General features: G+C 46.3%; 1 protein-coding gene across 1 annotated transcript; it reads left to right on the forward strand.

Moving 5' to 3' along the window:
• Positions 1-637: 637 nt before the first annotated feature.
• Positions 638-27291, forward strand: LOC308497831 (uncharacterized protein; the record flags this gene model as incomplete). The annotated part of the gene is made up of 10 exons (XM_081048934.1): positions 638-745; positions 1695-1839; positions 2313-2448; positions 2627-2884; positions 8634-8837; positions 24178-24298; positions 25263-25407; positions 25929-26064; positions 26267-26527; positions 27148-27291. Exons 1-10 carry the CDS (start codon positions 691-693, stop codon positions 27289-27291), a joined length of 1605 nt encoding a protein of 534 aa, XP_080905060.1. The 5' UTR covers positions 638-690.

Below are 27291 nucleotides of genomic sequence, written 5' to 3' on the forward strand. Positions count from 1 at the left end.
AACCACTGGGCATGTGGCAGTCATCCCTCGGGTGATCCCAGGCTCCAGGCTGAAGCATGCCCTTCGTGAAGGGGAACAAATGGGAACGATCCACACTACATCCTGACCAACATGCAGATCTGTGAGAAGAATAAATTGTGTTGTCATTGTTGTTTGAAACCACTCGGGTCTGTAGAAACTGGAATAAGCCCTCCTCAGCACTGTTGCCACACCATTGTATCCATCCCTCTAACCGTGGCCTCACCATCTTTATCTGATCACTGATGGTTTTGTCTTCACCGGATGAAAGAAATCTCATGACCAATACCCCTGAGTCTCAAAAAAGGGGCCTCAATAAACAGTCTACGAAAACCAAGGAAATGAAGAGTTCTTGCATGCATAATCATGAGACTCAGGTTTCTGGGGGCTCTGGGACCTGCTACTGGCTAATACAGCATCTCCCATCACCCCACCCTGTAGCCACTGTTTCCCGTTTTCAGCTGCTGTGCCCAGCATTGAGTCAAGAGCTACACGTGCTTATGCCGTTACTGATAAGTTCTTACTCCACTCAGGCTTGAATATTTCACCAGACGGATGTGTCAGGCATGCAAATAGAGTGATGTGATAAAGGCCTCAACACCAAAGAGCCCTCAGGTTAGAAGACCAAGAGGCAGCACCAGCAGCTCTGACCTCGGCCACCTTCTCGAGAAGATGCAGCCACTTCTGCTCCTGATGGCCCTTCTTCTGTCCCCCAAGGCAGAGGCAGGTGAGTGACTGTCCCGACCAACAGACTCCCAACCGCATCGCACACTGGCACAGCCATGCTCAGACTGTGCTCCATCCCCAGGAACTTTCTGAACTCTAGGTTCAGCCCTGAATCAAAGACCAGCGTATCTGATGCTGAATAAACACTCCACTGGAATGCAGGACAGAAGGCTGTTCGCCAGGAGGGCCAGTGGGTACCATGTCCTTCCCAGGTCCTACCCTTCTCGTGTGGAATGTGGGCTCTTCCACAAAGGAATCTGGCAGAAGGCTGGAAGCTGGGAAAGAAAAATAACTAATTCCCCAGGAAAGGGCAGCTTGGAAAAGGGGCTGGCTTTTGGAATAAAGAAGGCCCTCACATTCTAACTCAATGTCTTAAAAATCTACCCTCAATCTTCCCCTCCTTCTCCAAGCTTTGTCATTCCTGTGCTGCCTAGGAAAGAAGCTGAGGACACAGTTGGTCCCAGAGTTTCTGGCATCTTAGTCCCCTTAACACTTGTGATTGGCTGGTTCAGTCTCAAGTTCTCTCTGGTAATTTGTCAGTCAAAATGTTCTGAGTCTTACAAACTAGCAACAGCTCAGTGAATCTGGGAAACAAGAATGGAGAGAGGACCCAGGGGACGTCAGGGAAAAGATTTTCCAGGATGGACAGGGCCTTCCCTGCTTGTTCCAAACACAAATCCTCTCTGCCGACATAAGTGTTTGCAGCTGCAATTGAGTAATGAGGACTGTTCTTCTCTTTGTCAGAGGGACAATCTGAGTCTTGTGTGTTACTTGGCAGGCCACAGTTGTTGCCCCAGTAATCAACAGGACCTCTTCCTATTACTGCTGCTGACTACAGACCTCACCATCACCACCCCACTCCTCCCAAACCTGCCTTTTTTGTCCCAGCCTGCCTTGATTCAGTCCTTGACTCCATGAGCACAGCACACAGAGTAGAATTTTTCTTTCAGGGGAAATCATCGGGGGCCGTGAAGCCAAGCCTCATTCTCGTCCCTACATGGCATATCTTAAAATCACATCTTCAAAGAATACATACTGTGGGGGTTTCCTTGTGCGTGAGGACTTTGTGCTGACAGCAGCTCACTGCCTGGGAAGGTGAGGAGTTGCGCCTGGGCCCCCACCCTTCTGTAGACACCTGGAAGGGAACCCTCATCTCGGGGGCTACAGACTTGAGCCCCCTAGTAACACTAGGAGCTGTTCATAAGACAGGTAAGCTTTGGGGAGAGAGGGACAGGCCAATGCAGGTGGCCTGTTGAAGAGAGAAGGGCCTGATTGATGGTGGCATGGGAAGGAGGTTGAGGTTGTGCCCTGGAGCCCAGCGGGGTTGAGGAGGGGGTGAGAACTTCACGTTTTGGCTTAGAGACAGGCAAGCTCAGCACAATGAAATCTGCTCCAGGAACTGCCTCTGAGCACGAGCTGCCAAGAAGCAGAGGCACAAACATGCTCATCCCCAGGGACCCTGTCACTCCTCTCCACTCCAGTCCTGCCCTGTCTCCAGCTGGCCTCTTTCCTTCACAGCCACCAGGCTATATCTCCTGTTACTTAACCACCCTCTCTGGTCTCTGCAGCTCAATCACTGTCATCCTGGGAGCCCACGACATCAAGCAGAACGAGACTACCCAGCAGTTCATCCCGGTGAAAACACCCATACCCCACCCAAAATATAATAGTACCACAGCTGAGAACGACATCATGTTACTGCAGGTAGGTCTCCACTGGACCTTGCACACTTTAACCCCAGGGTTTTGTGTCCACATGACGTCTGTCCTGTCCTTCTTCCCAGTGTGGCCCCTTCACTTGTCCCAGGACCGTGAAGATGGCAACCACATGACTGTCGCTGCAGTCTGTGGACCACGGGTATATTAGAATTCCTGTCCTTCAGCTGGAGGACAAAGCCAAACTGAATGACGCCGTGGGAACCATCGGTCTGCCCGGGAGAAGAGATAAGGTGAAGCCAGGGATGGTGTGCAGTGTGGCTGGCTGGGGGCGCCTGGGTGTGGACATCAAACGCACTGGGAAACTGAATGAGGCAGAACTTGAAATCCAGAGAGATGAAGAATGTACTTCGCGCTTCGAATATTACAACAAGAAATTGCAGATATGTGTGGGAGACCCGACAAAGATTCAGGCTTCTTTTCATGTAAGATCCCATCATTGTCCATACCCAGTTCTGGGCACAGGTGAACTTTGAGGAGACCCAGGGCAGTGTGCCCTGTGCTTCTCAGCAGCTCGGGCTTAGTGGCAATTCCTGGAGTGGGCATACCCCTATGTCCTCAGATATTCTGCTGCCGGCTGCCTGGGGGCGTGGGGTGGGGGAGAATGAGAGACTGTCCCACAGCCACTTATGGACAGGCTTTATAGAAAAAAAAGAAGGGGAACCATCAGAGTCAGACTGGAACCCTCGCCCTGGGACCTAGAGAGGGAACAAAGCCTGTCCTGGCACTGAACTGCCACACAGCCCCTAACAGAGACCACCCACCCTTGATACAACAAGAGTCAGACCAGGAGAAAGTCCAACTAAGTCCTCCATCCCTCTGCCCACAGGGAGATTCCGGGGGCCCCTTCATATGTGAACTGAAGGCCCAGGCCATTGTCTCCTTTGGAAATCAGAATGGAAAACCTCCAGTAGTCTACACCAGGATCAAACACTTCTTGTCCTGGATAAAAAAAACAATGCGGAGTTCAAACTGCGGAGTTCAGATTGAGGCACCCCGAAATTGATCCATCCATCTTCTCTGGGGCACAGGCCAATACTGCAGGTGGTGGAGAGGACCCTGTCAGACACTTAATAAACTCCCATCTCTAGACTGAACATCATTGATTCCTCCATTATTCACCGAAACCTTTATTAGTTACCAACTATTGTGTCCAGAAACCATCTGTTAACATCTCTGATCTTTTACAGGCTTCCTCATTTAATGTAACTCACCTTCCATCTCTACAATAAAAAATCATGCTGCATCAATAACAAACTCCTTCCAAACACACCTTCCCAGTGCCAGCTCCCCCTGCCAGGATGAATGTAAGCTCCATCAGGAAAAAGGAGAGACTCCCCAGGAAAAAGTGACCCTCTTCCTGACAACCCTCATATGGCATCCATATGCCTCTCCTACTTCATTCCACACCTACAGCCCTATCCCACTGGCAGAACCAAGGGCCAATACACAACATAAAAGAATTCAGATATTGAAAGAAGGAATATCTAAGACACTCTGGGTAGGGAGCCATTTCTCCTACCAGGACAGAAATGGGTGAGAAGCTTTTGGAAAGCTGTAATTTTACCCCACAAAACACTCCTTCCCCAAATCTGAGCAGTTGGAAGCCAGAGAAGATTCGGGAGGGCCCTTCAGTACTCCCAGGCCCAGCTCAGTGCCTGTCACAGCCCTGTCTTGGGCCCAGGGCTCAGTGCAACCTCTGCTGTCCTGGCAGCCCATCCTCCTGCAGCCCGAAATGACCTTGAAGGTGCTCTTCCATCTTGGTCTAAGCCAGCCTCTCCCCACCTCCCATTGTTCGTGTGTGTGTGTATGTGTGTGTGTGTGTGTGTGTTTGTGTGGTGTGTGTATCTCCAAAGGCAACTCACTATAATGAAAAGTGCTAGTTTCACAAGTTTTTTTCCATTGTTTCAACAGTATCCTATAGTATAAAGCTTATTGAGGGAGCTTTTTTTCTTCTATTTTTCAACAGTCTCTAAATCTTTTACAAGACTGAATTCAGAAAAGTAACCTCATTTTAAACATCCATCTTGGAGAAGGCAGGACAGAAAAAGAGTGGTTCACTGAATGTTGGCCATTGATGAGTATGCTTCGACTCAGGGAAAATGTATTTAGGGTATATAAGTAATACCTATTTGTCATAGAAAGGGAGGTAAAGACATAAATAAAAAAATGAAAACTATCGAGACCTCCACCACCCAGAGATCATCACTTGTAGTCGCACAACAGCCTAGCCAACTGTCCCTCCATGTCTTTCCTTAAGGAAGAAGAGTCTGTGAGATTGTGCCTTTCTGGGACTCTGTTCCATCCTTGTGTTTACACCTTATGTCTCTCTGTCTGGTCACCAAAAGATGGCTTGCAGCCAAAGACGGGTAAGATATCTCACGGGAGATACAACCTAAGCCAGGCAGAACAGCGTGGGGACCCACAATGAGCTGCCTTAAACAAATATGGGAAAGAGCCTTGCCTCCCCTTCCCCCTGCTTGGGAAAGTCTGTTGCCGGCTCTGGCTTTTCACTCTATCCTGTTTGTTAGAGAAATAATGAGGAGAACAAAGATCAGTTATCTCTACGGAGCTGTTACAATATGAGAGACTTGACCCTGAGAAGGTACATACCTTAGGTAAGACATCATGGACCTTGTGCTTCGGCTGTTTGAAGATCAAAATAATAGGTTTGGGATGTTTCTATAACGTGATAAGTGAGTCTCACAGACCGTGCCAAAAACACTGCTGCTACTCCCTTGCATACTTATCATTAAAAGCCTCCAGTCGGCTTTGTTCTGGGCTCCAGTCCTCTGAGAGTGAGAGACCCTGGGCTTCTGAGAGATTTAACTGCATTAAGTCTCTCTTTGTTTCTTTCTTAAAAACTTAACCCAAACCGCCCCTTCTTGCACCTTCCCTGCCCTTGTTGCGCGGGACACGAAAATCACTGATGCTAAAGCATATTTACTTCCACTCTTTCTCGATGTATTCATGAGATACTGTGCCTAGAACACAACTGGGGTTGGGCTGTTTGGAACTCATCATGCCTTCCTTTCCACTTCTCTTTCTTCTTCTGTCACACTGATGACAGCATTGGGATAATCAGTTTGCACCATATATAAGTGGTAGGCCCAAGGACATCAGAGACAAGGTTCTCTGGACACTGGACAGAGAAAACTTAGTGGAGAGTAACTGTTAGGATAGTCGGCATCCATTTCCCCATTGCCTAGCAACAGAAACCAGCATTTCTTGAAGGGAAATTGCCCACACAGAGGCTCTATGATTTGAGTGGAGCAGTGCCCTCCTCAGCCTAAGGGGTGCTAAATAACCGCAGCATAAAGTAATCAGGCCACTCAGCTCCCACAGACCCCATGATGACTGTTTCCATCCAGTGAATATCATGTCCAGGACTTGTGTTCAAAACTGTGGGGTATGTGAAGTTCTAGCTCTGTGTGTCACAGAATATTTATGTTTAGAGTGGGGATTCTAAATATTCGAAAAACATGGGCTGGAGTGGTGGTAAGATAGGAAATGGAGTGACCGTTTGGCATACTGGGGTGTGTCCAGGGCTACCTGGGCCTCAGGCCAGTCCAGCCTCTATCTCACACCACCAAGCAGACCCTCCACCATAGCCCTTGGCACCCCAACTACCCACAGATTCTCAGTCTACTCCAGCTGACCGTCAGCTTCTGAGGGACAGGGCCGTGTCACTCATACCACACAACACAACTTGCTAAGTGATTATTCATGATTTCATCAGAAAGGAAAAAGAGGCAGGAGCCATGAAATGGAAACATTCTTGATTTAATCACTAAGGGACTTCTGGGGTTTCAGCCTCTCTGCTGGCAGTAGCCATGCTCTTACTTTCTTTTTCCTTCTTTCTGCTTTTGCCCTGTCACTTAGCATATGAGTACAAATGTGGTGACAGTGCCATTCTCACATAACCAAACGAGAGAACGTTTACAAACCATCTTCTATGATAACACCCATCAAAACTAAAGGAGCAAGTGTTGAGGAGGTTGTGAGTCACTGAGCCACACTTCCTTTGTTCCCCTCTGGGGCTTTGTGTCTGGAAGGCAGAAACACCAGCAGCTCTGACCTGAGCAGACCTTCAGGGAAAATGCATCCTCTCCTGCTCTTGTTGGCCTTTCTTCTGCCCAATGAGGTCAGGACAGGTGGTGACCATCCCATTCCTGAGGCCTCAGCCCATCTCATAGAACCCCCTGTACTCCTAACCCTTTGGACCAGCACAGTCGGGGCTTGTACTGCATTTGAGCCCAGGAACTCCTAAAAGGCCAGTTTGTTTCCCTCTGAAACCCAGACCAACATGTTCCATGCTGGATAGATACGCAACAAGGATGGCTGAGAAGATGGATTCCACTACAAGGTCTTAGCCTCTCTCTTATCACTGGGAAAGGAGGTTTTTCATAGAAAGGCATTTAGCAAATGTTGTAAAGCTATGAAAGACAAGGAAATAAATCCCTCACTCCAACCCAGGAAAGGGCACTTCAGACAAATATCTTGTAGTGAGAGTTGTCCCTGGACCAGCTTAAGACCCAGTTAAAGTTTTCATGCCCTGCATCACCTTGCTCCTGCCCAGGAGAGGAGCCCAGGGTGCGACTGGTCTCAGCAGTGGCGAGATGACTGCACACAAGCTCCCCGGTTGCCTTGCCTCTGCCCACGGCCTGGGCTGCCTATTTCATCTTCTCCTCCCCTGGCTTTCCCAGGCCCTCAGCTGCTCCACTGTCTTTGGCAGTGCCCTCTACCCTCCCTGTGGCTTTGAATCCCACCAGCACTGTCCCCACCAATCCTCAGCCAGAAGCTAATTGGATGCCAGGCATTGATGCAATCAAAGCATGCCTACTGAGAACCCAGGATGTGTTAGACCTTAAGACAGGAAGATTTAGAAATCCAACTCCATATCTCATGGGTAGATCATTAGTAACAGCACCAATCAGGATTCTACCAGAGGTTTGGAGTGGTCAGGGAGACTCAATGCGTCCTGTCCACATTACCTGCAGCTCCGCCATCTTCAAGATATGTCTTACCTCCTCCATACATGTGTCTGCGTAGGACTTGGAGAACAGGCACTGTCCCCCTTTCTCAAGCTGGATTCTGAGGCTTGAGGTTCAGAAAAGGAGATTCTGCTGCAAGAGAACCAGAGATCCTCCCCACATTGTCTTCAGGGCACACCTCAGTCATCACCTCCCTAGCCTTCCCTCCTACCACAGCCACTGCCAGTCACCCACCTTCCAGCCTTTCCTTCAGAGGAGATCACAGGCAGACAAGCTGCACTCCCACCCCTACATGGCCTACATTCAGTTTGTGGATAAGGGGATGGAGAATTGCTGCGGAGGTGTTCTTGTACGAGAGAACTTTGCTCTGACGGCTCCTCACTGCAGCGGAAGGTGAGGGGTAGCAGCCAGACTATCCCTCCCCGCTAGACTCCTACAGGGTCTCTGTCCTTCCCCAGGGACTACAGCTCAGGCGAAATCCCCAAGCTCCTCCTAAATCACCACACTGGCCAAATCAAGCAATGGTGGAGGACGAATGCATGCATTAGGGTAAACATGCAAACTCAGGCAATGTCATGATACTGCCTGAGGGCAAGAGACAGATCCCAGAAGCCATATCCTCAGTGTCCTTGAGAAGCAGAGAGGACACTCAGCTCCTGGCCCTGCTGTTACCTCAATTTCCCCTAACTGCAACCCTGTCCCACTTCAGCTGTCACTTACCCTTCACGGCTCATGGGGTGTATGTCCTGAGACCTCGCACCCCCAACATTCCCACTCTGATCTCTGTGCAGCTTAACATTGTCACCCTGGGGGCCCACAACATCAAGCAACAAGAGAAAACCCAGTAGGTCTCCCAGGTGACAAAAGCCATCCCCACCCAGACTAAAATCCCAAGAACCTCTCCAATGAAAACATGTTACTGCAGGTAAGGAAACCTCCTCCTGCGATTGCTCTCCTGGGTCCAGATTGTTTCTCTTCTCACTGTGACCTCTTCCTTCCTTCTTGCCCATCCTGGCCACCTCACCAGTCCCAGTACCTCAGGGGGGAAGGAAGACAGTGCAGCCCCATGGCATGTCCAGGCCCTGGGTCGCTGGCTGACCTGGGCTGTCTTGCCTCTGCCACATCAGCTGGAGAGAAATATCAAGCTGACTAAAGCCGTGAAGCCCCTCCGCCTACCCAGCGGCAAGGACTCTGCGAGGCCAGGACAGAAGAGCAGTGTGGCCGGCTGGGGACAGGTCACCCCAAGGGGCAAATACCCAAAAAACCTGAAAGAGAAAAATCTTTGCAAGAGGATTTGGAGTGTGAAAGCTACTTAGGAAATTCTTATGATCCTGCCATTCAACTCTGCACGGGGAACCCGACAGAAAAGAAGGCTTCCTTTCAGGTGAGATTGAGCTTGGCTAGCTTGGATCTGGGGAAAGGGATGTTTGGGGAAGGATGGGGACTTAGAGACCCAAGCAGTGGGGAACTCCTCCACCCTCCAGTGTGTGATCTTTCTCCCCAGAAAGGCAATGGAGAGCAGCCAGGGCTGGGGAGAAATAGGGCCTCTGAGAACCAACCAAGGGCCCATGGTCAATCTATACATGGTCCTCCTCCAGAAGTATGATTCTGTTATTCTCCAACACACACTGAGGCACAGCGCTTATATAACTGTGCTCCCTGCATGAGCAGTAGTTGTCATGCACCCTGGATAACGGGCTCATCGTCCATGCTAAGTGTGAGCCCAGCCACCTGCTTTCATGTCCTTACACAACAGACGAGCCACAGTCCCACAGCACCTGTAGAGGAAGAGCATCAGGGACCTGGGAGAGGAGAGGGAGCTGACACCTGGGGTGAAGTGAAGCTGTGACAATGTCCAAGCTGAGGGTCCCTCAGCGGCCTGCTGCCCTCTGACCTCCCACATGGCAGCCACGCAAGGTGGCCTTCTCTGAGAGGGGGCTTAGGATGGCAGAGAGCGCAGGACCAGGAGGAGAGCTGGCTCAGTCCTCCCCCCGTCTGTCTGCAGGGAGACTCCGGGGGCCCTCTTGTGTGCCAACATGTGATCCAGGGTATTGTCTCCTATGGAAACCCAGATGGGACATCTCCTCGGGCCTACACCAAAGTCTCAAGTTTCCTGCCCTGGATAAAGGAAACCATGAAAAAAGCCTAACTGCAGGAACCAGACTGTTTTCTCAAGAGAATCCAGAATCACGCTGAGGGGGCTGGGAGAGGGTAGGTGGGGCCAGCACCCTAATAAATGTCTCTTAGCTGAGTGGGAAGAGCTGGTTCCTTGTTTATTCATTGACCCTGATTCACAGACACCAGCTCTATGCGTAGATGGCCAAGGGAACAATTCTGCTGTTTTCTGCTTCCTCTTCTTCCCCATGTGCCCACCACCTCTCCCAAACCCCATGCAGACCTGTTACCCAGCTGTTACCCAGTTCTGTTACCCAGCTCCTTCTTACCCACACCTCTACCTCCAGGGCTCCCTGTGCCAAGGCTGAAGGTGAGCCCCATCAGGAGAAAACAGGAGTCTCTCAGGTGCTGGGGCTCAGCTTGAACTGCTTTCCTCCTTCCCCTGTTACATGGCAGAGAGGAAGGGGTAACACCCTGTGTGCTGGACGCCAAGCCTGGGGCTGCAGCTTAAGGGCATCGCCCCCACACACCGGGGAGGGGATGCCCTCCTGGGCAGGACATACTCTACCACAGTCAGGGACGCTGGCAGAGTGAAGGGGCGAGGGGCCGTGAGAAGCTCTCATTCTCACCAAGGCTCACTCTCTCCTTGCCCTACTCTGTCCTCCTCTGAGATCAGAGCCCAGCTTGGCCTCCAGGACCCTATTGTCCCTCCTTCTCCATCCCTGCTGACCGCTGAGAGATCGCAGAGTCTACCAACTTCTGTCACCTCCAGACCACAGATCTGAGGTGGCCACTTCCCATGTCCCTCCCACCTAGGGCACCCAGAGCTGGGTGTGCTTCCAGCAGGGTCTCACCACGGAGATGCCTCCCCAGCTAACACCCTGAGAGAGGGTGATCAGAGGCACCAGGCCTGTGCCTGCTCCAGGCAGGACCCCTGGAGGACAGGGCTGGCAGGATGTCTCTCCAGAACCCTTCTCCCATCCGCCACCCCGATAGGGCCAGCCTAACCCCTCACATCCAGCCCAGTGTCCCACATGTGCTCAGAGTCTACTGGCCTCCTGGGCACGGGGTAGCCTTAGTCCCTGTCTGCCTGCTCCTCTGAGTCACTGCTGGCCCCTAGGCTAAGACTTCCTGCTGGCCACCTCGGGCCATCTCTACATTTTTAGTTAGAAAAGACTCTGCTCTGCAGAAAAACTGCAAAGCACAATTTTTTCTATCGATCAACAAACACGTGCTGATTGAGCACCTACTATGGACCAGGTATTCAGGATACACAGTGAACATAATACAGGTTCTGTCACCCAAACCCAAAAGAAAATGACTGTGTTGGCTTTTATCCAAATCATCTAATGCCCTCTCCTCCTTCACATGAGTCCCTGTGGCCTAGGTCTATGTGGGAAGCCCACAGGAGTGAAGTATTGGTGTTTATTTATTTTTTGTCTTTCTTTGTCTTTTTTTTTAATCTATTGGCGTGACAATGTTAGTGATATTACATAGATTTCAGGTGTACAATTCTGTATTACATCATCTGTAAATCCCATTGTGTGTTCACCACCCAAGGTCAGTTCTCCTTCCATCACCATATATTTGATCTCCCTTACTGTCATCTCCCTCTCCCCACCCCCTTTACACTCTGGTAACCACTAAATTATTGTCTGTGTCTGAGTTTTTGTTTCTCATTTGTTTGTCTTGTTCTTTTGTTGTTTTTCGTTTACATACCACATATCAGTTAAATCATAGGGTTCTCTGCTTTTTCTGTCTGACTTATTACGCTTAGCATTATACTCTCAAGATCCAACAATGGTGTCACAAATGGTCCTATATCATCGTTTCTTACCGCCGAATAGTATTCCAAAGTAGTATATACCACTACTTCTTTATCCATTCATCTATTGAAGGACATTTGGTGCCATGTTTAGGCCACCGTAAACAAAGCGCAATGAACATTGGAGCACACGTGTCTTTATGTTTATGTGTTTTCAAATTTTTTGGGTAGATACCCAGGAGAGGGATTGCTGGGTCATATGGTAATTCTATTTGTAATTTTTTGAGGAACCTCCACACTACCTTCCATAGCGGCTGCACCAGTCTGCGTTCCACCGACAGTGTATGAGGGTTCCTTTTTTTCCACAGCCTCTCCAACACTTGTTACTATTTGTCTTGTTGATGATAGCCATTCTGACTGGGGTGAGGTGATATCTCATTGTAGTTTTTCTTTGCATTTCTCAGATGATTAGTGATGTTGAGCATTTTTTCACGTCTATTTGCCATTTGTAAGTCCTCTATGGAGAAATGTCTCTTCAGGTCCTCTGCCCATTTTTCAACTGGGTTGTTTGGTTTTTTTTGTTTTTGAGTTGCATGAGTTCCTTGTATATTTTGGATATTAGCCCCTTAACGGAGACACTGTTTGCAAAAATCTTCTCCCATTCAGTTGGTTGCCTCTTTATTTTGTCTCTGGTTTCTTTTGCTGTGCAGAAGCTTTTAAGTTTCATATAGTCACATTCGTTTATTTTAGCTTCTACTTCCATTGCCTTTGGAGTCAAATTCATAAAATGCTGTTTGAATCCAAGGTCCATAAGTTTAGTACCTATGTTTTCTTCTACGCAGTTTATTGTGTCAGGTCTTATGCTTAAGTCTTTGATCCATTTTGAATTAATTTTGGTACATGGTGACAGATAGCAGTCCAGTTTCATTCTTTTGCACGTGGCTATCCAATTCTGCCAGCACCATTAGTGAAGAGGCTGTCATTCCTCCATTGTATGTTTTTAGCTTCTTTGTCAAAAATTATCTATCCATATTTATGTGGTTTTATTTCTGAGTTCTCAATTCTATTCCATTGGTCTGTGTGTCTGTTTTTCTGCCAATACCATGCTGTTTTGATTATTGCTGCCCTGTAGTACAAGCTAAAGTCAGGGGAGTGAGATACCTCCAGTATTGTTCTTTTTTCTTATGATTTCTTTGGCTATTCGGGGTCTTTTGTGATTCCAAACAAATCTGATGATTTTTTGTTCTGTTTCTTTAAAAAATGTCATTGGGATTTAGATAGGGATTGCATTAAATCTGTATATTACTTTGGGTAATATGGCCATTTTAACTATGTTGATTCTTCCAATCATGAGCACGGAATGTTTCGATTTCTTTGTGTCTTCTTCAATTTCTTTCAAAATGTCTTATACTTTTCAGCATATACATCCTTCACATCCTTAGTTAAGTTTATTCCTAGGTATTTTATTCTTTATCATGCAATTGCAAAATGAATTGTTTTTTGTATTTCTTTTTCTGAGATTTCATTGTTAGTATATAGGAATGCAATGGACTTTTATACGTTGATTTTGTAGCCAGAAACTTTACTGTATTTGTTGATTGTTTCTAATAGCTTTTTGGTTGAGTCTTTGGGAATTTCTATATATAGCATCATGTCATCTGCAAAGAGTGATGATTTAACTTCTTCATTTCCAATTTGGATGCCTTTTATGCCTTTCTCTTGCCTGATTGCTCTGACAAGGACTTCCAACACTATGTTGTAAAGCAGAGGTGATAGGGGACAGCTCTGTCGTGTTCCTGAACGTAGAGCAAAGGGCTTCAGTTTTTCACTATTAATTATGAGATTAGCTGAGGGTTTGTCATATATGGCCTTTATTATGTTAAGTTATTTTCCTTCTATACCTATTTTATTAAGTGTTTTAATCATAAATGGACGTTGTATCTTGTCAAATGCTTTTTCTGCATCAATTGATATAATCATATGATTTTTGTTCTTTATTTTGTTTATGTGATGTATCACATTGATGGATTTGTGGATGTTGAACCATCCTTGTGCCCCGGGATGAACCCCACTTGGTCGTGATGAATAATCTTTTTATGCATTGTTGTATTCGATTTGCTAGAATTATGTTTAGGATTTTTGCATCAGTATTCATCAGAGATGTAATATGCGAGTTTTAAGCCTGAATTTTCCTCTGTCCAGTTTAGCTGCATTCCACAATTTTTAATAAGTACTGTTATTTTTATTATTTAATTCAAAACATTTTCCATCTCTTTTGAAATTGTTTGGTTTGTGGGTTATTTAAAAATATAGTTCTTTTTTTCTAATCACCATTTTATTTGTTCCTCATTTAATTGTGTTGTTGGCCAGAAAACATTCCAAAGATTTACATCTTTGGTATTTCTCAAGATTCACTTTACGGCCCAGTAAATTACCGATTTATTTATGAAAATATACACTCTGCACTGGGTGGGTGCAATGTTTTAGATACGATGTTGGGACCAAGACTGGAGCAAGAGAGAGGATGGAAATGCCCTGCGCACCCCTTGATCCTCACGTGGAGGGGTCTAGTCTCTTCTTGCTCCTCACATATTACTAGCATAGAATGGGATCCCTGGCCCTACCTACTCGTGTAAAGGTAAGACCTAGGGATGAAGAACACAGTGATGGAATGCCATTGTACTGTAGTAATAGCTAAGAAAGTGGCAGGGTACGAACCAGAGAGGGCTTAGGGCCAGGACGCAGGATGTCCTCTTTCCTTCGTAATTTTCCCAGCAGCAAGGAGAAACAGTTAACTAATGCAACATAAATTTTTAATGTCTGTATTATATGACAATAATTCTGCTGCTAGGGCATATTCTATTTTCTAAAAACAGAACTCAAACACACATGCCTGCAATAAAGTGTGAGTATAAGATGCTCTTCTCAATATTAATTAAAATGTCAAAAATTAGAAACAGCCTAAATAACAAGTGGGGAATATTAACTATGTTATATCTACATAAGAGAGTACGATACAAACACAAAATATGACCTTTAGGAATCCTATAGAAAACTAGGCTAAAAACATTAATTGGCTACTTCCATTCTCTCATTACCAATAAAAGAAACTCATTAAAACATCAAGATAACACTTTATCCTTTTGGACTGGCAATGAATTCAAAGAATGACATATTCAGTACAGGCACAGCTGTGGAGAAACTGCCATACAGATTTCTTGATATTGAATATACAAATTGGTACAATCTTTTTTTTCCCCTTCTTCTGCCTCCCCCTCCCCCACTGCAATTCAAGCCAGTTGTTTCTCAGTCTAGTTGTGTAGGACACAGCTCCCTGGCCCATGCTGGTATTGTAAGCCTTGCGCGCACCCTCTCCACCACCACCCCACCCTCGCTGAGGCAGTCGGTCACTGGTTGTGGGTTGGCCACTCACACCAGCACACGATCAGCCATGGCAGCTCACGCCAACCTCGGGCTGCTCACGGCAGCACAGCTCCAGGGAGAGCTATTGTTCACAATCTTAGCTGTAAAGGGCACATCTCACTGGCACTTGTGGGAATCAAACCGGTGACCTCGGTGTTAGGAGCACAGCACTCCAACCACCTGAGCCACCTGGCTGGCTCAGATACAATTTTTTTAGACATCAATTGCTAATCTGTACTAATTTTTATAGATGCACGTACAATTTGAAATAGCAAACTCACTTTGTGTACTTATCTTCAGAAAATGAGATAAGTACATAAAAATTATTAATTACCATGCTAATATATACAAGCAAAAAAATGGGAACAATCTTGATATAAAGCAAAAGGAGAATCATTAAGTAAATTTTTGTAAGTTCACATGTCACATGCAAGTGGCAAAACAGAAGCGGCCATTAAAATGATGATTACTATTTCCTGAGCCATATATAGCTAAGTAACAAAAGCAGGTTACAAAATCTTATGTATAGAAGAGTGACAGCACCAAGATCGCAACAGAGATCATTCCTGACTTCGCTCCCCATGACAAGAAGAACAGCTAACAACTATTCGTGAACAACACACCACTGAAACACTCCTAGAGCACGCGAGTGAGGCTGACGCACCCCTTGTACCACAGAGAGGAACATGAGGAAGCCAGCTCAGTCTTTCCTCTCTCTGCCCACAGGAGGCTCCAGAGGCCTCTTGCGTGTAACATCACACCCAGGACGTTATCTCTTTTGGATGAAAAAATGGAACACCTCCAGGTGTTCACCAAGATCCTCAATTTCCTGCCCTGAAGAAAGTGATCAATGAGAGCAGGGACTCAACTGAGTTCCTTTTGTGACTGTCCATTTTCTTGAAGGAAGAGGCCAGACCTCCCTGCGTGGAGGCTGCCATGGCCAGAATAAATATCCATTTCTAGACGGGAATGGCTGATTTCTCCTTTATATATTGAACAATAGTCACTGGGTACCAGCTGTAGACCAGACCTGCCTCTGTTCCCTTTGCCCACATTTCTCCCCTGTTTTCTGTGTTCTCTACCTCACACACCCCACCTACCACCACCATTTGATAAATCCTTGCCATGTTATGTCCCAGCTTAACCTTGTCCCACACGTCTTCTATGGCTGAGCCCTTCACATGCAGCCTCCTAACCCCCATGGACTCTGAGTTCACCTATAGGTATTTCACTGACAGCCTCAGTCCCTTTCAGCTGGTCTCTTGGTCACCTGTGGTAATCTGGCTTCTAGTCTGACCCTCAGCTGCCCACCTGGGATATAGCTACCAGTTGAGTAAGGAAGGGAATCTTGGCAGCAGGACTGGACAGCACTACTTTGCCATCAATCAACAAACAAATCGATATAGAGCACCCACTATATGCCATGCACTGGAGGCTCAGAAGTGAGCACGGTAGGTACCATCCTGCCCTCCTGTCTGGGTTGGTCAGATTGACCTGAATCTCACACAACAGAAATCGTCTTGTTTGAGAATAGTAACATTCATTTCTCTTATGGCTTCCAGTTTCCATGTGCATTGTCACATTCGACTCCAGAGCAGCAGTGCATGGGATTGGAAATCAGTTTCTAGTTCTGCAGCCAGTGGAACCCCACCTCTGGATGAAGGAGAGATGCAGGGAGGAAAAACACAACCAGGGCCGCCATTTCTTTATGGTTTACATAAACCATAGAGTACTTTGTGGGTATACAGTTCAGTATAAAGTCTGCCATGGAAGAGGTGCCATATTTCTTTATCTTCCTTCAATCACATCAGATCAGAGAGGCTCACATGGTGCCCGAAAAAAATGGTGACCAGCCTTTCAACCCACAGGCCATCATGCTTGCTGCTACATCCGTACTTTCCAAGGCCATAGTGACCCTAAAAGTCATCCAGCTCTTAGCTTGGAGGCCTCACATGTGGTATGAGATTTTTTATTGACAGTGGATTATCCTGTGTCTGGGTCGGTCTAGCCAGCCATGCCCAGCAGCCATCCCCTCCTAGGTCTTGAGGCCAATCTGAGGTGCTTTTTTGAAGCCAGGCTCACTGACAGTTGTAGATGAATACTCTCCAACCAAAATACACATACACCAACACCAAATTCATTTTCACATGGGTCAATATCTGCTTCAGGGTTCCCATAACCCTCAAAGGTGTGCCTTCTTACATCTTGTTACCCACAAAGGCCTCTGTAGCAGAATATTTTAATCTTGACCATTTTTGCAATGAGGTGAGAACAGCTGACTTCACACAACTTCTGGTTCAGTGCTGGAAATCCTCCTGAAACAAAGATGGACTAAGATCACACTCAGAAAGGGAAAATGGAAAATGAAGAGATCAAAACAAAAATATGCAACTATACACACAAGAACACATAAATATATGTATGCATATGGACATATGTGTGCATGTAATCATGAAAATTGTGTATATGTAAAAATATGTATACATGCATCTATGTACGTAGGTATAAATGTAGACATATAATTTCCAAAAGCTACATTGTCACATATATAATCCACTTGAGGAAAGGTTTCCATGGTTAACAATGTTTGAAAAACCTCTGCTATAGTCCAATCTTCTTTCACTAGATGAGAATAATGAGGCCCAGAAATTGGCAATTGAGCTACCTAACTGAACAGGAGCCCAGGGCTCCTAACCCTCAGGTCAGGTTTCTTCTGACTGAGCGATAAAGGCTCAGACCTGCGAAGGATGTTAAACGTGCACCTGTGAAGGATGTTAAACGTGCTCTTGCCCACACCCATGATAACCTCACAGGGCCCCGGACTAAGAGGTTTCCCAGCCTCTGCTGCAAAAATTCCCTGGAGAGAAAGCTTCTGGGCTACCTGAGCAGCCATTCCAACAGAACTCTAGGTGTCAGAACACTCTGTTTTGCTGAGCTAAAATCTGTCTGCTATGGCTTCCACCACTTCTTAGGGTAGTATAAAGGGCACATTGCAGCTTGTCAGGCATGCATCGTGTGTGTGTGTGTGTGTGTGTGTGTGTGTGTGTGTGTGTGTGTGTACAAACTTTCCATAACCATGTGACCTTGGGCACATCACCTAGTATCTCTAAGTCTGTTTCATTTGAAAATGTGATTCATGAAAATGCCCATGCAGAAGGTGGAAAGTTCAATGGTATAACCTATGTAAATCATGTATTCTTTGGAACATAGTAAGGTATGGATTCATACTAATGCCCTTTGCCTTTCTGGTTTCCTGTTTTCTGATTTCCCCCATGCTGTATTTGTGTTTAAAAAAAAAAAAAGCTCCCAAATGTCAGCCTCCAATTGTTTGTCGATAGCTGAGGTGCACACCCACCTCCCTACCTGAGTCAGCTGGGAGTTAACTTATGAGTGAAGACCCTCTCCTCTGAGACACTCTGCAAAGCCCACAGTAGACACCTTCTTGAGACAAGACTTTCTCCTTCTATGTGTTATAGTCTCTGTGGGGTCAAGAAAAGAGCCTGAACTTCTACCCCTGTGAGATTCTGGCAAAGATGAGATTTCTGGGAGGATGGGGCCAAGCCATAGACACAAACCAATGCTAATCCCACTGATTCTGGTCCCCATTATGTCCTCAGGCGTTATCAAGTACGACTACGAATAGGTATTTATGTGTAGGTATTTAAGGTGCTTGTAGCAGCACAGCCAGTCTTAGCATATGATGCAAAAGGGGACCAGAGGGCTGACTCCTAAAAGTCTTAAAAATAGAGTTCAAGGCCTTGGTGAGTTAAACATGGTCCAATAATAGATTGATCCTCAGTCTTCCAGCCTAAAAAACCTGAGACAAGGGAACATTAAAAACGTCTAGAGCTGGCCCAGTGGCTCAGGTGGTTAGAGCTCCATGCTCCTAACTCTGAAGAATGCCAGTACGATTCCCACATGGGCCAGTGGGCTCTCAACCACAAGGTAGCCAGTTTGATTCCTCTAGTCCCGAAGGGATGGTGGGCAGCGCCCCCTGCAACTAAGATTTAACATGGTACTTTGAGCTGAGCTGCCATTGAGCTCCCGGATGGCTCAGTTGGTTGGTGCCCGTCTTCTCAACCACAAGGTTGCCAATTCGACCACCGCAAGGGATAGTGAGCTGCACCCCCTGCAACTAGTAATGGCAACTGGACCTGGAGCTGAGCTGTGCCCTCCACAACTAAGATTGAAAGGACAACAACTTGATTTGGGGGGAAAAAAAATTCCTGGAAGTACACACTGTTCCCAAATAAAGTCCTGTTCCCTAAAAAAAAAATAAATAAATAAAAAAATAAAGTCTAGAGTTTTGCAATCACATGATGGAGGTGCTGGCAAATGACTGACCATAGAAAACACAGAGAGAGTAATGTCGTAATTGCTGTTACAGTAAATCATCCTTCCACATTTCCATTGGTAAAACGCTCTCAGAGGCACAACAGGTCTCCACAATACTTGATTTCTCATGGGTAGACTGAAGAGCTGTCTGGGATGGTCTTGATTGTCCGCTTTGTTCACATATGGTTCCAGTGTTGCTTCCTACTATTCGGTCAAAAACAGAGGAACTTAGTAGCAGAGGGGTATCTACAACTAGGATATGTCATAGCATGATTGGAGAACATAGAGGGGATGGGACACAAAAATTCTTAGGAATGAAATAGATTTCCAGATGTAACAGTTTGTTGCATCTGACCCGAGCTGTGAAATACAAAGACCCACCTGTTTTGCAATCATATGCTAGGGGTTCTGGTAAATGATTCAGCAGCATTCCTCTTATCTACCCCAAACCAAACCAATTGCCACATCCCATACACACATGGTGAGAAAGTGCACACCACTAGCCCCTGAGCAAGATGGGAATAGAAAGAACCCATTTGCTGCAGAAGGATAAGGTATGACCTTTAGGCCTTGTGGAAACAAAATGCTTTGAGGAAAAGAAATGGCCTTGGTGGGCAAAGTTCCTGGGGAGATAAAGATCCTTAGATAAGGGAGTTGGGGAGGGGGTTCTTGAGTTTGATCTAAGGTCACATCAAATGCAACATCACAACCCAGAACATCACTCCCTTCCAATTCTTTCCCACCCAGAAGAGCAGTCAACACCAACAGACTTTTCTGGGCCTGCATTTATCCACTTATCCCCAGTTTGGTGGGGATGGGTACACCGTAGTCATCTTTCAACTCATCACCCCAGACATTTACCCACTCCAGAGTTTTACTGAATTACCCCCAATCCAACATCCAGACCTTGTTTTTTCGTTGGTGGCTGGGCAACGATTGGTGTAGGCAACAGGGAAAAATCAAAGGGTGTTCTAGTTGATGCCAAACTCTGCAAATCTCACAGATGTACATCTGTCCTATAGACATATTGTCTCCACATCCCTGCCCTCTCTCCCCCATCCTTCTACTACAGAGGCCAGGTGGAAGTACAACCCTCACCACTTCAACACGTATCCAGGTTCTCCTTCACTGACAGGTCTCACTCTCAAAACTGGTTTTGATGTCGTGTAAACACCCCAGAAATTATGACTATCATCCCAGCCTCCTAATAGGAATGCAGAGATAATCCCTAACTGAAGCAGGAATATCTTCTCAACAGCACGACTGAGTCTCATGGTCAAATGAAATCAGCTAGGGCCAAGTTTTAGCCCCTTATGCCTATAGGTTCTGATCTTAGGTATAACTTAAAGAGAATGATCAGGCTCAGGGGAGTTGGCTAATAGCGGCAGCCTCAAATGCCATGTATGAGTATGGCAATGTCATGTGATTGTGCCATTGTCATTGCCTACAAGGAATGGTCCTGCCCACTTCCAATAGGTAGTACATATGATTCAATGAGAGGCCAAGGCCCAAGGGTATTGTCCCTCATGGGCCAGGCATGACATTCTCCTGCTCTTTGAGGAAGAACAGCAGGGGAATAAAGGATAAGAGCAAAGGGAATGTGATCCAAATGACTTTTCTATCACAATATTGCAGCCACTGAGGTACCTTTGTCTTCTAAGAGAACCAGAGTTCCACATTAGAGATATAGACAGAAACTTTCATTCTTCAATGCCCACTTAATTTTTCCCCAGATTCCTTGAACAATATAAGAAATGATGGTGTTTATAAATCTGTGGATAAGATCACAGACTATGAAATCACATCCCTGCATTCTAATCTCCATTCTGACGAGCTGAATTATATAGAACAGGTCCCTTACCTTCTCAGTGTCTGGCTTTCTCATTTATGAATTGGAAGAAAATCAGTAGCCAGCTCAGAGGGTGGACAAAGGATCTACGGTCAGTAATCAATACATAAGCCAGTATTGTGATGTTAGATATTATTTTCTCATTTGTTCAACAAACTAATCGTATCTTCTTTTCCAGTTGTTTATTATTATTAATACACATGTTTATTAATAATGTTCATTATTAATTTTTACTTAGACACAGATTCTTAAATTTCTAAGTCTCAAATGGATTTCACCATCTTTGAGGCTGACTGTTTAGTCACATCTAGGAAGAAATATATTCTCCCCAGTGATGCTTTCTCCAGATTTTTTCTTGTGAAGTTACCTGTTTCACACTCTTTTCCACATGTTTGCACACACTTCAGTAAACTTTCCTCTACCTTACATTGGTATTTCTTCTTCTGGATTTGGGAGAACTTTCCTGCACAGCCTTGGCCATTTGACTAGCCATTACAGTTTAAAGAAAAATTTCCCTGAACTCCCCCAACGTCTCCATTTTCAGCCTAATCAGCATAGCATAGCAAGGTGGCTGTGTTGAGGACCCCAGCCCAAGTCTCAAAGCACCAATCCAAACAGTGTCTGGGGGTAGGAATGAGGATTGTGGGAAAAGTCAATATGTCTCCAAAGAAGATATACCAATGAGCAGCAAACACAGAAAAATGTGCTAAATCTCATTAGTCATTTAAAAAATGTAAATCAAAACCACAATGAAGTACCACTTCATACCTCCTAGAATGGCTATAATCAAAATTTGAAAAATAACAAGTGTTGACAAGGATGTGGAGAAATAGAAACACTTGTACCTTCCTGGTGGGAATATAAAATAGTGCAACCACTGCAATAAACAGTAGTGATTCCTCAAAAACTTAAACATATGATGACCATATGACCCAGCAGTTCCCTCCTAGGTATACAGGTGTATCCAAGGGAAATGAAAACATATCATCCACACAGAAGTCTGTTCACAAATATTTATAGCAGTATTAGTCACAATAGTGAAAAGGTGCAAACAAACTAAGTGTTTATTAACTGTTAATAGAGAAATTGTGCCATATACATACAATGAAATACTGTTTGGCCATAAAAAAAGAAAAAAATGCTGATACATGCTACAACTGGGATGGACCTCAAAATCATCATGCTAAGTGAAAGAAGCCAGACACAGCAGGTCACATATTGTATGATTCATTCTATATGAACTATCCAGAATATGCAAATCCATAGAGACAGAAGGAAGATTAGTGGTTGCCAGGGGTCGGGGAGGGGGTGGGTGGGAGAGGGAGAATGGGAAGTGATTAAGGGCCCTAGTTAACCCACAACTTAATAGGTCCACAGCTTAATGGGTATGGACAAAATGTTTTCATGGAGTCATGGAAAAGGTTTCAAACTAAAGAGAGGCGGTTGTTGCATGCACTAAATGCCACTTAATTGTACACTTTCAAATCGTTAATGTTATATGAATCTAACCTCAATTTTTAATAAAGGTCATAACATAGTCTTCCATTTAGGATAATCCCTTGTTAATTCAAAATGAAGATATACATGAGGGTAAATATATTAGATCAAGATATTAAAGATTATTATCAATGAATAATCAGAAATCAGATGATTTTCATTGTTTTCTCTTCATGGAATTATTTTTTTAATTTTCCAATAATTCTAGAAATTAATTCCATGTTCATTTTTTTAATAACTAGTAAAGAGAGACTGTAGTTGGTATTGAGTAATAGCTTTTTAAGAGCATGGGGGAAATGCTTACATCGTAGGGTTAACTGAGGAGAAAAGAAAATTGCATTGTATGTATAACATGGTCCCATGTATTTGAAATGCACTTCTTATACTAACAGTCTATGTGTGGGAAATAGGCAAATGAGCGATACTTTTCCTTTCTACTCTCCAAATTTTCTTAATGAACATATATTACCACTATAATCAGAGAATTATTTTTATTTTTAAAATGTCCAGTACTAGGCAAGCTAAGTTCAAAAAAGTAGAGTATGATAAGGAGAACATTTACACTGAAATTATGCATTTTGATACATAATATTCCTCATAGAAAAATTGTAAAGCACAGAAAATGCAAAGATGGAAATTTAAATTACCAGAATCTAACCACTCAGAGATACTTAGTTGTTCTTTGAACAGAACTGGCCTTGGGCTGTTTAGAAACAAAGGTCCATTACAGTACAGTGAGGTCATCAGCATAATTTGTTTATCAAGTGTGAACCTATTATGTGCCAAGCCTGCTATTTCAGAAGTGTGGCTCTCTGGACAGAGGACAGCGAATACTAACAGGACAATTACCGGCCTTTGGTTGCCCAGGATGCTTTCCCATTTCACATGGTATTGGCAGGTTAGCAATCTGAACTTCCTTTGGGAAACCAGCCCTTTCCGAGTCCTAGTTCCAGTGGCTTGAGTGAGACCAACCCTAGCCTACCCAAAATAGGAATGACGTAGGCTTAGTGAATCAATGGATTCAACTTGTAGGGCCACAGTGATTCATTACTTTAGGCCAATACACATCAAGTGCAGGGCTTTTCTTAAAAATATTGACAAGAGATGGACTCTATTGCTCTGAGCTTTTGCAAATTACAGGAGATGTTCAAAATCCCTAGGAAGGAAGCTGTGATGATGAATGAGTTGCTGTATCACTTTAGTAGACGATGCCCATGCTCTCTCACTGTCTTGTTGATCCCTCAGCCAGGGCCCTTCCCATACAGTACTCTGGTCACTGATGTTTCTGTCTCCTCCACCAGATGGCCAGCTCTGTAAGGGAAGGAGACAGAGCTCCAAGACGTTTCTTCATTGCACAGAGAAGGGCCTAAACACACATCCGCAAAAGAAATTATCTTGATGGATTTGGTAGCATGGAAATAAGGCATTGGTGGTTCTATCACTGGGGACTCAGGTTTCTGGGCTCCAGCACGTCTACTGGTCAATACCACATCCTACAGTCCCCACCTCAGACCCTTGGGTTCCTGCTCTGGGCTGGAACAACTTGTCTGCTCTGAGTCATCAGCTGTGGGTACTGATGTGATCTATGCCTAATTCTCATACAACCACCCAGAGAACGTCATCAGGCAGGAGGTGTGAGGGCGGGGACGCTTTCATAGAAAGCCTTCTAGAATGAAGCACTACAAAACCAGAAGGAAACTCGAGGTCTCTGAACCCACCTGCACCTCCTTCCTCACCCAGGCCCTAAAAGACAGCACAGAAGAATACCAGCGATCCAATCGGGGCAGCTTTCCTGGGAAGATGTGGCCATTCCTGCTCCTGCTTCTGCTGGCCTTTCTACTGCCCCCCGAGGCACAGGCAGGTGAGTGACAATCCCCACTCTCATTCCCACACAGAGTGCAGACCTCTTGCCCCTTCTACATATCCCTGATCCATCTATCCACCAGGAATGTCCTGAACCCTCGCTTCTGTCCCATCTCAGATTCCCAAGCATGATGCTGGATAAGCTACCAGCATAAAAGGCAGGGCAGAAGGCTGTTCTCAAGAAAATCCAGCGGGTTCTATTTCCTCCCCAGACCCTAATTCACCATCAGGAAAGGGAAACTTTCCTAGAAGTGCCTGGCTGAGGGTGGAAAACTGGACAACAGTCCCGGCTTCAATGTCTGGGATTAGACAAGTGCTCTCCTCAGTGTCTGCTTAGGAAGGAAGCCCAGAGCTCAGCACAACCCAGAGTTGCTGGGGTCACTGTCGCCAGAAGATTGCTGTTTCCTTAGCTCAGTCCCAAGACCCCTCATTCCCTTTCTCCAATTCTGCTTTTCTCCCCAGGCCGTTAGCGGCTCCCCTCTTTCAAGGATGGGCCACTGAGTTTGGCAACCCCAAATTTCTCTGCTTTCCAGAATCCCACAGCACTGCCCCTACCAAACCTCCTCAAGAGGTCCATTGTTGGCTTCATGCAGCTAACACTTATCGGGCGTAAAACCAGATCCCTAAACTTAACTCTGGCCACTAGATACAAGTGTTGTTCTGGACTTCACAGGACCACAGAGCCTCAGAAACTCACTTGAAACCAAGCAATGTCCTGAGATTAATTTTCAGGAGCCTCTAGGACTTTGATGTCCCAAAGATAGTTATGCTCACCTCCAACTAAATGTGAAGAAAAACTCACAGACAAAGCCCGCTGCTCTTCCCTTTTGAGAGGAGAGACTTGAGACCCTACGAGCTCGAGGCCAGCCCAGGCTCCCAAGTCCCCAGCAGTTTAGAGTTAAGTCAACGTCTTCCTGGTGGACTCAGGGAGTGCACGCAAGCACAGGACACTTTTCCTTCAGAGGAGATCATCGGGGGACATGAGGCAAAGCCCCACTCCCGTCGCTACATGGCCTACATACAGTTTGTGAATAAGGGAAAGAAGATGTGTGGAGGTGTCCTTGTGCGAGAGAACTTTGTTCTGACGGCTGCTCACTGCAATGGAAGGTGAGGGGCAGCAGCCAGCCTATCCCCTTCCAGACCCCTAAAGTGTCCCCTGTCCTTCCCCGGGGGCTGCAGCCCAGGTGAGCTCCCCGGGCTCCTGCTAACTCAAGTCCCCAAAAGCTCTTCACAGGAGCCATCTTACAGCGTGAGTGGGCAATGAAAAGCTGAGAAATAGGACAGGCTAACTGGGCTCAGAGGGTCAGAGGTGAAAACAAGTAGCAAGCTGAGAGGAGAGGGACCACACTGGCCAAATCCAGCAATGGTGGAGGATGAAAGTATGCATTAGGGTAAACATGAAAACTCAGGCAGTCATGATACTGCCTGAGAGCAAGAGACAGCTCCCAGAAACCCTACCTCAGTGTCCTTGAGAAGCAGAGAGGACTCTCAGCTCCTGGCCCTCCTGTTTCCCTGATTTCCCCTAACTGCAGCCCTGTCCCACCTCAGCTCTCACCTACCTTCATGGCTCATGGGCTGTATGTCATGAGTCCCATGCACAACACACTCCCATTCTGCTCTCTGTGCAGGTCAATCATTGTCACCCTGGGGGCCCACAACATCAAGCAGCAGGAGAAGACCCAGCAGGTCTTCCAGGTGACAAAAGCCATCCCCCACCCAAACTTTCATTCCGAGAGCCTCTCCAATGACATCATGTTATTGAAGGTAAGGAAACCTCCTCCTGCAATTGCTCTCCTGGGACCAGATTGTTTCTCCTCTCACTGTGACCTCTTCCTTCCTTCTTGCCCATCCTGGCCACCTCACCAGTCCCCGTGCCTCAGGGGGGAAGGAAGACAGTGCAGCCCTATGGCATGTCCAGGCCCTGGGTCGCTGGCTGACCTGGGCTGTCTTGCCTCTGCCCCATCAGCTGGAGAGAAATATCAAGCTGACTAAAGCTGTGAAGCCCCTCCGCCTGCAGAGGGGCAAGGACTCGGTGACACCAGGACAGAAGTGCTGTGTGGCCGGCTGGGGACAGGTCACCCCAAGGGGCAAATACCCAAACAAACTGCAGGAGGTGAATCTGACTGTGCAAGAGGATAAGGTGTGTGAAAGATACTTACCAAATTATTATAACAGTACCACTCAACTCTGCGCCGGGAAAAAGACAGAAAACAAGGCTTCCTTTAAGGTGAGATTGAGCTTGACTTGCTTGGATCTGGGGAAAGGGGTGTTTAGGGAAGGATGGGACCAGGAGACCCAAGCAGTGGGGAACTCCTCCACCCTCCAGCCTGTGATCTTTCTCCCCAGAAAGGCAATGGAGAGCAGCCAGAGCTGGGGAGAAATAGGGCCTCTGAGAACCAACCAAGGGCCCATGGTCAATCTATACATGGTCCTCCTCCAGAAGTATGATTCTGTTATTCTCTGACACACACTGAGGCACAGCGCTTATATAACTGTGCTCCCTGCATGAGCAGTAGTTGTCATGCACCCTGGATAACGGGCTCATCGTCCATGCTAAGTGTGAGCCCAGCCACCTGCTTTCATGTCCTTACACAACAGACGAGCCACAGTCCCACAGCACCTGTAGAGGAAGAGCATCAGGGACCTGGGAGAGGAGAGGGAGCTGACACCTGGGGTGAAGTGAAGCTGTGACAATGTCCAAGCTGAGGGTCCCTCAGCGGCCTGCTGCCCTCTGACCTCCCACATGGCAGCCACGCAAGGTGGCCTTCTCTGAGAGGGGGCTTAGGATGGCAGAGAGAGCAGGACCAGGAGGAGAGCTGGCTCAGTCCTCCCCCCGTCTGTCTGCAGGGAGACTCCGGGGGCCCTCTTGTGTGCCAACATGTGATCCAGGGTATTGTCTCCTATGGAAACCCAGATGGGACATCTCCTCGGGCCTACACCAAAGTCTCAAGTTTCCTGCCCTGGATAAAGGAAACCATGAAAAAAGCCTAA

The sequence above is a fragment of the Rhinolophus hipposideros genome (assembly GCF_964194185.1).
Source record: "Rhinolophus hipposideros genome assembly, chromosome: 5".
NCBI lineage: Eukaryota > Metazoa > Chordata > Mammalia > Chiroptera > Rhinolophidae > Rhinolophus > Rhinolophus hipposideros.